A 12,816-nucleotide genomic window follows, 5' to 3' on the forward strand; every position below is an offset into this window, starting at 1 on the left:
TTGGACCAAGAACAGGTAGAAGGGGAGGAGTACGGCAGCCCAGAGGGACCCCCCCCCCCCGCCCAGCGTCTTGCTGTGCAGCACACGGTGATTGTTCTTACTGCTGCTCTGTTAACTGGATCATCCATGCATTTAAATTTTAGTTGTAGTTCTCTTAGCCTTGCGCTTGTGCTCAGTTACGCACTCTATTTGCACCATACACTGTTGCCATTTAAGACACTATTTTCTCTCTGTGAAGTATTTGATAGAGTGCAGCTCAGAGAATCTGGGTGCTGTTCATAGGGAAAACTAGAGACGTGGTTACACATGCAGTGTTATTGAGGAATACTAAAATAACTGCGCTCATTCTTAGTCTGTCATCATGGTCCCAAATGCAGCTGCAATGGCAGGACGCTATGTGGAGGAATGACGCTATGTGGAGGAATGCAGGCAGATGGAAAGAATAGCAATGAGCTTCTCTGTTCATGTGAATATCTTTAAAATAATAGAAGAAAAATGGAAGCAGGACCTGTGGCAGCCTGGACAGGTTATCGTTTCATTTTCTGAACACAGTCTCAGTCAGAAACGGCTCCACATGATCTCTGCAGAGACCCAGGAAACTGTCTAAATGGAGAACTTCTGCTGTTTGACCTTTTCCTTTATTAAAGACACTATTTGGAATTATAAAAATAAAAGAAAACGTCTGTTTTGTCAACAGAAGTTTAACACAAACTGTTCAACAACATTTCAACAAAGCAGAAGAAAAACTTATTTTATTTTTAATTTTCTGAGTTTAATCAGAAAATATTCCAGCTGCCAAATCCAATGAACAAAGGCAGTGAAAAGCCATTTTTCTCCTTATTCTAGCAGTTGGTGGATCAGTGACGGTCCTCATGTCAGACCAACAGCCTCCGTGGACTAAAGAGCTCCTCTGGTCTCCAAAGTCCAACCAGCGTCTTCATCAGCTCTTCATCCACAAACTGCTGCCTGACAGCCTGGAGCTGAACAAAGATCACCGCAGCTGCTGCTTTGACTCAGAAGGAAAGAAGGGGAAGATTCTGAGCAAATGTGGACTTGGCAATAGTTCACAGCTTCATAGTCACTTCCCACATCAGTTCATAGGCCACATAGTTGCATACTTGAAGAAATGGGACAGAGGCCTTGATGGTAGCAGCATGTTTGTGAGGATGATGAAGATGGAGAAGAAGATCTGCTGTCACATGCTGATGGCTCCAAACCAACTGAAGGGAGAAAATATTGTCATATTTCTGCTGTCATTGCTGTCATTAATCCTCATTGCCTCTAAATGATGTTTCTGATAGAGAACAAACTGATTTCTGCATTCAAAGATGTTGAGTGTTGGGATCCTAAGTTTCTTTGACATAATCTGGATTTTGTTCCAGTTCTAATAGCTTGACTGACGACCTCTGTTTTCTCCATTGATCAGGACTGTAGCAACTTCAAAGCTGAAAATTTACTCTGATCCAGAACCAGCAAAGCAAACGTGACGTAACTGGTGGATCTGGAGCTGCTGCTGCCATGAAATACCATTAATGTTGTTGAACTTGTGGAGAAAGGTGCGTTCATTAATCTGGGCAGAAGTCATTACCTGTGGTTAAAGATGGAAAACCCTCAGATGCTGTCCAGAAATGCTGAATTCTCTGTTATTTTCATATTTTCTCATGTATTTATCATTTTTTTCTTCCTGAAACAGGCTTGCAGATCCAGAATGTGTCATCAGTGAGCTGCTGAAAAGATGTCAGGACAAAAACATTCATCTGCATTTCATAGACGACGCTGCGTGGGAACTTTTCTCACAGATGCATGTGAGCATCTTCCTAAATGTCTGACTCAATATTTCTGTTCATATTAATAACTCACTGTATTGTGTTGGTTAGGAAACCAGAGAAGCTCTTCCTAAAGGTTTCTCCACGGCTGTAGCTGCATTTCATGTTTACGGACATAAACTGCTGGCTCAGCTTATTTTTTATTTGCTGGGACTAAAACTATTTTGCCAAATTGTAGCAGATGTTTCATCCGAGGTACATACCTGCACATGAAGAAATTATTCACTCCATTCTTTGTGCCACAGTTTCCAACAATGTACTCCGAGCTTTTCTCTTCATCCCAGGTCATGTAGAGAACACGAAAGCTGCCTGGATCTGGCCTAACAGTTTGGATCCATTTAAGGTTCTGCTAACGTGGCTCCATAGAAAGCTGAAGCTGCTCAGCAGCGCCACCTGCTGGTTTCCTATCCTGATGGAGACAGAAATAAGGCTGGAAACCAGAGGAAAACTCCAGAAAACAAATGTTTCAGAACAAATGAACAGAGAAATGTTCCTCTAAGGTTCCCACGTTTCCATCAGAGGAATGGTCTCTAAAGCTGCTCTGACTGAACCACACTGACAGTCCAGCTTTTCATTTCCAGTCAGGGATTTTTAGTGGGAATCAAGAGAGACACCACCTGCTGATCCTTGGTTCTAATTGATGTTTTAAAGCTAGAAACTGAACCAACGGATCCAGATAACGTGTTAAACTTCTGCTTTTAAACTCAGTTCTGACTAAATCTAGTAATCCCTGTTTGATGCATGAATCATTTAATAATTCCTCATTTTAACCCAACTTTAACTTTAAAATTCAACACATCTAAAAATGATTTTCTATCTTTCTACATGTCTGCTTGGATGCCAGATGTCGTCTTTCTCAGGTGCTAAAGTTATTTATGTAACAGGGAGACGATCTGAGGATCCAGGTTCTGTGGAGCAGCTTCTGGTTCTGGTCAGTCTGAAATGTCCAGGAAACGACAAAAAAAGGAAATGATTAATGTTTGAATTTCTGATGAAAAGAGAAAATCTCTTTTCCTTCTCCAACGTCCACAGTGGACTTGATGAGGAGCTGCAGGTGAAGGTTTTACCCCCACAGTCCCTAAACAGGATTAAAATCTATGTTCTGACCTCAGTAGAGCGGAGCTGCATGATGAGCCTCAGATCCAACAGAACCAGAACCGTTCTGCAGGAAGAACAGAGAAAATCCTCCAAACAAGATCTGAAAGTCTCTGAGCTGCTGCAGAAAGTGTTTCCATGATCACCAAAGGAGAAGCTGGAGCATATCAAACTTTATCTTTACTCACTTTTAGATTTTACCTTCAGAAAGGAGGAAATGAAAATATTTGATGTAAAATCCTGAAAAAAAGCTTCATGCTCTGATTGAAGAAATCATCATTTACTCACTGAGCTGTTTGCAGCAACAGATAAAAGGACCAGAGCTGCCCAAACATTTGCAGAAAACATCTAAAATATGCTGAAAAACCTGCAGAAACTGCATCACAATGAAGCAAACATGCAGCCTGAAAACTTTAGAGTTGAGCTTTATTTCACATTTCTGGGTTACAGGCTGAAAATGAAGCAGAGAGAAAAAAGATCAACTTTGCAGTTTCATCAGATTCAGATCAAAACTCCATGAAGCCACTAAATGCAGCTTAGTTTTCATTTGATCCTCATTGGTCCACAGACACAAACAATATCAGACACTAAATGACAGACATGATCAGATAAACAGGATCAACATATCTAAGGTCAGAGTTCATCATCAGGATCCAGTCAGAGTCTCTTTAAACTCAAACTGCTGCAGCTTCAACCTCTGGATCATCAGGACAGCTCAGCTTCTCTCCTCTACTAAGATCATCTCCTCCACTTCCTGCAGAGAGGAGAAGGAGCAACACAGGAGATCAGTGAGTGTTTCTGCTTCTGGAAGCTGAACATGAACATCTCATCTGTTCCTGAAACATCTGCTGACTGAGAAACATGGAGGCTGTCCCTGAACACATCTGGATGAAACTAGTGAGAGAAGGACACATGTCCAGATGTGCTGAGTGGACTTCAGCAGAGCTTCTGCTCTGTAGAAAGACCACATGGTGACTAAATGGAATGATGGGCTGTGAAATCAGTGATTTGCAGGCTGCAGTCAGACTGATCTCAGAGCTGTGACTAAGATGAAACTCATCAGCTGTTTGCTGTTGAAATGAGAGAACAAAGAGTCTGAGATCAGATCTGATGCTCCACAGATTGATGAATGAGGACCACTGTCTCTAGACATGGTGGAAGGCTGTCAGCTGGAATCCAACTGCATTTCCTGGAGACATGAACACAACAACAACAGTCATCTTCACATGGACACAAAGATAGGAACACAACAAGCTGCTGGCTCCTCTGATTGGCTCATTGTTGTCTTTCTGTCCAATCAGGAAGCCTGTCACCATTCTCCTCCCACTGAGAAGCTGCAGCTTTACTGGAAACACTGGACCTTTGCTTTGGTACCAACTGGGTTCAGAACAGTTCTGCTGACAGCAGCTGGACTCACTCCAACCATCTACTTACAGAGTTTTCAGTTTGTAGTCTGGACTCTCTACAAGATCCTGCAGCTGCTGAAAATCTGACTCCTTCAGGTTGTTAAACCTCAGGTCCAGTTCTGTCAGATGGGACGGGTTGGACTTCAGCGCCGATACCAGATGATCACAGCTGATCTTTGACAAACTGCAGCCTATCAATCTGAATAAAGAATTAAAGATGTGAGCTGAAGCCACCAGGATGCAGGTTCTAACAGTCCAACAGAACCAGTTAAAGAACTCTCATTAATATTAATGACAACAGGCTGCTGCTTCAATAAAGACCTGCTGACTTCAGCTCTTCAACAATCAACAATATAAGAACTTTCAATAGTTAAAACTTGTTTAGCAGTTTTTACAGTCCTGGCTCTCATTTAGAAACTTTGTGTGGACTCCGTACTAAAAGTGAACGCCAAGAAAAAGAAAATGGAGGACGGTAAAAATATTTAGATGAATGAAACCATGCTCAGGCACAGCAGCCATTTTCCTTTCTAGATCCCAGCTGTAGCGATACATTTGGAACCAGGTTCTGGCTCAGGTTCTGCCCTCTACACGCCCAGATTCAAGCAGAAACGCTCGATGCAAAGCACCTCATGAATGTTAATGTGTAGAAAATGTGTCAGCTGATAATTTTTTCATCATGGTGACGTGGCAGCCACGGAGAAAAAGCAAAGAAACGTTCGGAAAATTTCCCAGAGAGGCGTTTATTAAATGTGGAAATCAGAGGTAAAAGCTCAGATATTGTCCACATAAAAGAAGTTGTTAATAAGCTGTTAAAATAAGTTGTAAAAAAGTAAACAACGCTGTGCTCCGTGTTGAAATTCCCCTGTGGCTGTGGGTTCAGATCCACATTCAGAGGAGAGAGGTTTCCCTCCCATTATTAACCCCCCCCCCCCCAAAAAAAACAAAAAACAAAACAGGTGAGCACTGCCTGGGTGTGAGCAGAAAGCCTCCTTCTCTGCTCTCTGGGGGTTGGAGAGCTGCCTTTCAGCTCCTCACAGGAAGGTGGACCCACTTTCCCCTGTGGGGAACAGCACAATGCATGCTGGGAGTCAGAAGCAGGATATTGTCCAGTCCTCATTATTGGCCAGGAAATCTTTGATCCCTGAAAGCGTGTTTCCTCAATTCTCCATCTGCACGGTCCTCCAGCAGTGCCAATGCATCCAGCCAGCAGCATTACGCACGAGTGTGTTTGACTGTTTGCAGCAATTAAAGTGATTGCTGCTCACCTGGTCACAAAAATCTGTGCAACACGTCACCCTAGTGATGATTGGAGAGAGGAATGTGAAGGTAGAAAACCCAGAGAAGATGTTAGCAGACTTTGATTTAAGATTTAAGATGGCTTATGGGCATTTAGATTTATCTGAAATGTCCCAGATGGATTTAAGAGTCACCAGCAGCAGAATGAATAATACTGAGGTTTCAATGCTTCTGATCAAGATGATCTCTGATTAAAGTCTGATATGGAGTGAAAGTGAACGTCTGAGAGGAATCCTCGTGCAGGTTGGTTGAAATTCACCACTTCACCATCTGCGTCTCCAGTTTCCCCATCTTCAAAATGAGCGTACGCCTGGGTCGGAACTGGCATGAGGACCACACATTTTCCCCTCAAGTTAATTTTTAGAGATCCTAACTTCTGGTGGAAAGTGGCATACGCACATTTCAGCTCCATTTAGTGTCAGCAAGCTTTCTAAATGACAGCCCTGCTGACTTCAGCTCTTCACCTCTGTCAGCTCCACCAGCAGCTCCATCAATACAAACTCAGCTTCTGCAGCCAAATTATTATTCACATTTCACAGAAAACAAACAAGTCAGCAGCAACTGTGGAGCAAATATGAACAAATGGAGATTAATGCAGATAAATGAACTATTTTAATGATTCCACGGCCATAAAAACATGATGTGATGGAGAATATTTCATGTAAACTGACTTTAGGAGCTGAAGCTCCCAGAAGCAGAACCTGCTACTGTGACATGTTGTGTCTGAGTGTTTTAGTCAGTAAAATCCTTGCAGAGCTTCTAAAAGTGCTGAAGCATCAATCAGGGATTATAGATTTGTTCCTGTCAGACAGATTCCAGGAGCTGAAATTCACTTTTCTAAACTGGCTTGAATCCCCTCTGAGCCAATTCACATGAGGGGCATTTATACACGCTGGGGGTCGTAATGCTGTCCGCTTCTGACCTGAGATTAGGGCTCAGACTCAGTTACACAGAGAGACATTAAAAACTGGCTCCAAGTCCAGGAATGAACTCAGCAAAGATTTATTACAATAGAAGATCTGAACTTTGGTTTTCAGCTGAATTACATCCACTTATCCAATTATTTTAAAATCATCCTGTAGAAAATGGAGAAAAACTGACCTGATGAAAGTTTAAAGAGATTAAAAACTTTCAAATAAATGAAACATCAGGATTTTATTTCTTCTCTCTTCCTTTTTCTCAGTTCTGGATAAAAGCTGCAACTCTAAACTGAAATCCAGCTCATTGTTTCATGTTTTCTGCTGATTATTTAATAAATCCTGACAGGAAGTTAGAAAAGAAAGAAACTTTAAGTGGAGCAAAGCAGAGAAGAAGAAAGCAGACTTTACCATGAAGATTCTCAGTGTGGATCAGTAGAATATCAGCCAGATGTCTGCAGTTTAGTGTCAACACAACTTTCACATAACAGATATCAGAACTAAAACATGGAGTCTGACCTCAGTGTCTGTAGTTTGCAGGGGGGAGTCTGGAGGAAACCACAGAGCACCTTCACTCCACCATCTTTCAGGTTGTTGTTGGAGCTCAGGTCCAGTTCTGTCAGAGGGGACGGGTTGGACTTCAGCGCCGATACCAGATGATCACAGCTGATCTCTGACAAATTGCAGTCACTCAATCTGAATAAAGAATGAAAGATGTGAGCTGAAGCCACCAGGATGCAGGTTAAAACTGAAACATGAACAAATAAATGATCAAATGTAGAAAATGAATGTCACTCAATGTAAAAGTCCCAGAAACATGATGAACTGATGTCTGATATGTGATCCAGTAGAACTGATTTAAAGAGTTAAAGCCAGCAGAACCAGAACATGTTATCATGATGTGTGAAGGTCCAGATCAAGGTGTGGTTCTCAGCAGTGGCGGCTGGTGATGAAGATGTTCTGGGGTTAGGGTTGGGGGAGGGCACTAGAGCTTGGATATTACCAGCCAACAATAAACTCTACTTGAACATAAATCCATCCATGATCACTTGGTGCTGCTGGAAATTTAAGTCTGAAGGCTCTGGCGATCATTTAACAGAGTTTCAGCTCACATTGTTCTGGATTCATCTTCAAGCTAAAGCAGCAGCCTGCATGGAGGCTTTTCTCTAAGGAAACATGGCGTCTGTTTAAAGTTCTGCTCCTTCAGTCCCTGATCACCGAACATTGGTCCCATATTCTGCTGCTGGGCTCACATGTTCTCCATCATACTGGCTCAGTTGTTCTCAGTGGGTCTCTGTGTGTCTTGAGGCTCATTGGGAGAACTAAAACCTACCATGAGGAGACTTTCTCCACCTGCGGCCCTCAGCTGTGGATCAGCCTTCCTGAAGACCTGAGGGCAGCTCAGAGCTTTGCCTAAATAAGAATCATCTGCATTTTTCAGCACATCTTTTGAAACCAATGAAATGTGTCCTCTGCATTTAACCCGTCCCTCAGGGAGCAGTGGGCCGCCACTGGGTGGCGCCCCGGAGTATTCTGGCTCTAAGGGTCTTGCTCAGGGACCCAGGGAAGGAGCCTGTGGGATTTGAACCAGCAAACTTGCAGTGCAAACATGGACTACAGATGTTTGCATTGTATTAGGTTTAGCACTAAACACTGCACACTGGAATAATGAGGCACAGACTGAATCACCATTTGACACAAGTTATAAAGTGTTAACACCCCCCCCCCCTTATTTGGGAAAATAAAATAAATGTACTTTAGGACCTTTAAATAAAGACAACAAGCACTTCTCTGCATACAACAGCAAAATAAAAACCTTCAGGGTGTCAATCTGAGATCCCAGTTCAATAATATTTGCCTAAATGCTTATTAATTAAAGCTAAAGGCAGTAAAAGCAAAGCTAACCCTACGCTGCAGGCCTGTTTCTATGCTTGTGAACATGGAGACCAAACTCAGTGGTGGCTTCTCTCAAAGAGCAAATAATAAACTAAAAAGGAACCTTGGTCCAGATGAATAATAATGCTAACAGAAACGCTCTGCTCCCTTTAGTCCTCCTCTCCAGTGGAAAAAACTCGCCTCCCACAGTCACGGCTCCCACTCCAATACTAGGCCACCTGCGGGGTCCACATCCATTACAAACTCCTCGATCTTGTATCCAACATCCCCAGAGGTCCTCAGAGTGCATTCTGAGCAAATCTGTGGTTGTCCCGTTGTGTAACGATATTCTCCAAGCTTCTAGGTCCATGGAGGTCCCAAAATGGCGGAGTGAGAGGTGGTGCACAGCACTGCCACCCAATGCAAATGCATGGGCAGGGCACTTCCTCCTCATTGCACATGCAAGGGCAGGGCCTATTATTATTCACCTCTAAATGGACTCTTTAGGCGCCTGCCTTGCATGTGCAATGAGGAGCATGCAAATGCATGGAGGCACCTATTACTATGCACCTCTAAACGGACTGTTTATTATTATTAGACACCTGCCTTGCATGTGCAATGAGGAGGCAGTACTGTGCTTCGCACAGCACTGCCTCCCAATGCAAATGCATGGGCAGGGCCTATTACTATTCACCTCTAAACTGACTTCTTTATTATTAATATTCTTAATTTTTGCGTTAACGCGGCCCGAACCGTAGCGTGCACCCCAACAATATAGGTATCAAAACATGCAGTTCGGTCGGCAATAGTGTGCTTTTATTTTTATTGGGGTTTCGAGTTACCATGGCAACAAAATTAACGAAAAAAACCCCCACAGGAATGAATGGAGTCGGGTAGAAAAAAAGCCTGAAATTGACCATTTTCAACGCTGTACTGTGTCGTCATGCTTTCACCTACGAACACCGTTTAACTTCCAGTGTATAGGTATATCTGTGAACTACTCAGAAGTGAAAACGGGATGTGGATATCTTTTATCGTCTTTTCACAGTTACTCCTCAAAGCTCATGTCCAAAAATCAACGAAATCATCGTTTACAATGAAAGTCAATGACAGAATTCTCCAACCGCCAGAGTGGCCCACTCTAGCTTTTTTAAAGATTTCAAAACTCCGAACAACTTGAGCTAACTCGCTCAATTTTCACTGTACGTAGACAAATTATACATCAAAACGTAGGTATTTTTGTCAGGATTCGGGAACGCTTTGGAGCTGCATTTTCCCACATCAACCACTTATTTACATTGTCGCTGTGTCTACACCGATTTTTGTACAAACATAAAAATGAGCTTCATGGTCCTCAAAAGCCTGCTGATACTCATGGTGAAAGAATTATTTTGATATCTCTTATACTTTTTGAGCTACAGCGATTTGTTCGGGACCGTTTTTAGAGGATTTCTGAAATTACATAAAAATCTCCTTTATATCATAATTTTTTACGCCTTTATTAAACTTTTTCCAGCAAAAAACGATAGCTTGTCTTCTTCCCCTAGCCGTTACGAACTAAACGCAGAAAAAATTACATCTCTACCATTTACGGATCAGGAGGTAGGTAGCGTTGTTCGAGGCAAAGTTCTCCATTATAACCCAATAGGCAGACTCTGATGGTAAGTGTCTGCACTTCTGTAGACTGGCCCGCTGCAGCTGTGTCAGTGAGTTTCCATGATGACGGAACTCTGAGGGCCAGAGGAAGAGGCTCCATTGAGATAGAATGGCAACTTTCGACGCTCACTGCAGTTGCTCTGATTAATGTAGGAATCTAAAATTCGCACAGTCACTTCCTCTTGACATTTTAAAATTTTCAAGTGACTTTCAGCGATATGTCACTTTTCTGTCCCATTTTGGATTTCACATGCTCTCCTATTGGGCCTTTGCTTCCAACAGGACCTGGCATGATGACCAGACACGACCCAATTGGCCAATACAGCACCACCCACCTGTGGGAAATGGCGCTACTGACCATTTTGGTCAAATGTTGAGTTCTGGGCCCAGATGTGGTGAGGCTGAGTTGCTAAAGGAGGCCAATCTGACCCATGAACTTTGGTCACGTTTGGTGACATTAAGTATTGGCACCCCATTTTGAGGCACTTCCCAGTACAGGATTTGGACCAAACTGACAGAGTACAATCACCCGGTGATATTGAACACAATCATGCTAGCGGCTAACGGTTAGCATGTTGCTAACCGGAAGTAGCTCTAGGAAGCTTGTACAAACTTCTGCTTGACAGATTTGGTGAATTTTAGGATTTTCTCCCTTTTTAGGCACTTCTCATTACAGGATTTCAACCAAACTAACAGAGTAACATCACCCGGTGATACTGAACACAACCATGCTAGCGGCTAACGGTTAGCATTTTGCTAACCGGAAGTAGCTTTAGGAAGGTCCTATCAACTTCTGCTTAGCCAGGGTTCTTCTGCCTTTACAGACAGAGAGGGCCACAGCTGTCAGTGAGTCTCCATGACAACGCTGCTGCAAGAGGCTCCTAGGAGGTCCATTGACTTAACATGGCACCTTTCAATGGCCGCTGCGAGGGCTGTGAAGACCGTAGGAACCTGAAATTCGCAGTGTTACTTCCTGTTAGTATTTTTGACGGTACTTTACGCACCAAGAGGCAGGCGCCTTGCTAAATTGCTTCAGAAATTTTTCTAGTTAGGCGCCTGCCATAGCATTTGCATTGAGGAGGCAGTGCTGTGCTTCGCACAGCACTGCCTCCCATGCAAATGCATGGAGGCGCCTATTACTATTCACCTCTAAACGGCTTATTTATTAGTCAATATTTGGGTTTAAAGTGCAGTTAAAATCTCCCCCGATTACATAAAATCCTTTAAGAGTAGATATAGTAAGAAACAGGTCTTCAAAAAAATGTTGGCTTATTTTCATTTGGACCATATAAACTCACTAAATTTAAAGTAAATGATAAAATGTTACGCTGTACAATTACATACCTACCAGCTGAATCTTTTATTGTTCTTACAATTTGGAATGATATGCTTTTATGGATCAAAATAATTACACCTCTTGCATAATTATCATATGATGCATATATCACCTGGCCCGGCCATCTATTTCTAACAGATTTTATCTCACTGTTTGTTAAATGTGTTTCTTGAAGAAAGATTATCTTCAATTTAAGTTGCTTATTCCTGTTTATAACCTGTTTCAGTTTAGTTTGTTTCCGAAGACCTCTCACATTCCAACTTGTAATTTTTATGTAAGAAATGTGAGTATTAACTTGTCCCATCCGTTGTTGTTTTGTTTTTTAATGTTAATAACAAAACATGATGCTGAGTTAGCGGAAAATACACACAGATTTAAAAAAAGATTTATTTTAAATTATAAAATAAGAAACTAAATAAAAGAAAAAAAAACTGAAAGTGACACATAACCCTTTATCCCCCCCCCCCCCCCCAATCAGATTGATAAATTGGGGCTTTTGCTAATCCACTAATAAGAGGAGTAGCTGAACTATGAGACCCACTTCAAAAGCAACAGTGGTGCCCATGAACCATACACCATAGTAAAAACATTAATACAGCAAACTCATAAATAGCCATAAATTCCCTCTTCTGAGAGGCGTTTAACCGAAGATATTTTGTATTAACGTGACATACATAATCAGCAAATACAAAAGCATTTATTAAAAGAACATTTAGAACTAAACCGTATAAGAGAAGGAAAAAAAAAAAAAAAAAAAAGTCACTCCGTAGCTACCTATGACTTATACATACACCAAAAAATTAACTGGATACTGTGTCAGCTGAGATAGAGAAAAACAGATATCAGTTATAAGCAGCTGATTTTGTGGTTCATTAACTGAACCGCTCACCAGTACAGTCAGTTCTCTCCAGCGTATGTGCGGAGGAAATCCCCAGCTTCCTTCGGAGATGAAAACAGCTGTATCTTCCCCTTGTGGAGGATCCTCATTTTGCATGGATTGTATTGAAACCCGCGGAACATTCCCTTTTCAGAAAAAGCCTTCCCGATGTTATCGAACTCAGCTCGCTGTCGGATGGTTTCTGCTGAAAGATCTTGAGTGAAGAAAAGTTTATTCCCATCGTATTGAATATTGCGTTGTTTTGTAGAGCGGAAAACAAATTCCAGATGTTGGAAATTTAGGAAACGAATGAGGATGGCTCTGTGCTGGTTCGGCTTCGGAGGTGCCAGGGTACAGTGGGCCTTCTCAATGATGAAGGATCTATCGATCTCCAGCCAGTGCAGCAGCATCTCCCATATAAACTCCAGTAAAGGCCGCTGACCCTCAGCGCTCTCCTGGAGTCCAAAAAGGCGCAGATTCTTCCTTCGGCCTCGGTTCTTCAGGTCGTCGGTCTTCGTCTCCAAGTATGAAA

The 12,816-nt window shown here is 42.3% G+C and overlaps 1 protein-coding gene and 1 long non-coding RNA gene across 2 annotated transcripts in view; both read right to left on the bottom strand.

Moving 5' to 3' along the window:
- Nucleotides 1-735: 735 nt before the first annotated feature.
- On the bottom strand, nucleotides 736-1,698 carry LOC118562420. Its single transcript, XR_004930611.1, has 2 exons — nucleotides 1,589-1,698; nucleotides 736-1,220 (listed from the first exon to the last, which is right to left on the bottom strand). It is a non-coding gene; the product is annotated as an uncharacterized LOC118562420 (long non-coding RNA).
- Nucleotides 1,699-3,552: 1,854 nt separating this feature from the next.
- LOC118562424 (NACHT, LRR and PYD domains-containing protein 12-like) overlaps nucleotides 3,553-12,816 on the bottom strand; it is a 79,058-nt gene continuing 69,794 nt past the window's right edge. Inside the window, exons 6-8 of the mRNA XM_036134797.1 lie at nucleotides 7,060-7,236; nucleotides 4,356-4,526; nucleotides 3,553-3,675 (exon numbers count right to left, since the gene is read on the bottom strand). Of these exons, the coding sequence (XP_035990690.1) occupies nucleotides 3,660-3,675; nucleotides 4,356-4,526; nucleotides 7,060-7,236 (364 nt within the window). The 3' untranslated portion in view covers nucleotides 3,553-3,659. The remainder of the gene's footprint in view (nucleotides 3,676-4,355; nucleotides 4,527-7,059; nucleotides 7,237-12,816) is intronic.

Source organism: Fundulus heteroclitus, unplaced genomic scaffold (genome assembly GCF_011125445.2).
Source record: "Fundulus heteroclitus isolate FHET01 unplaced genomic scaffold, MU-UCD_Fhet_4.1 scaffold_91, whole genome shotgun sequence".
Lineage (NCBI taxonomy): Eukaryota > Metazoa > Chordata > Actinopteri > Cyprinodontiformes > Fundulidae > Fundulus > Fundulus heteroclitus.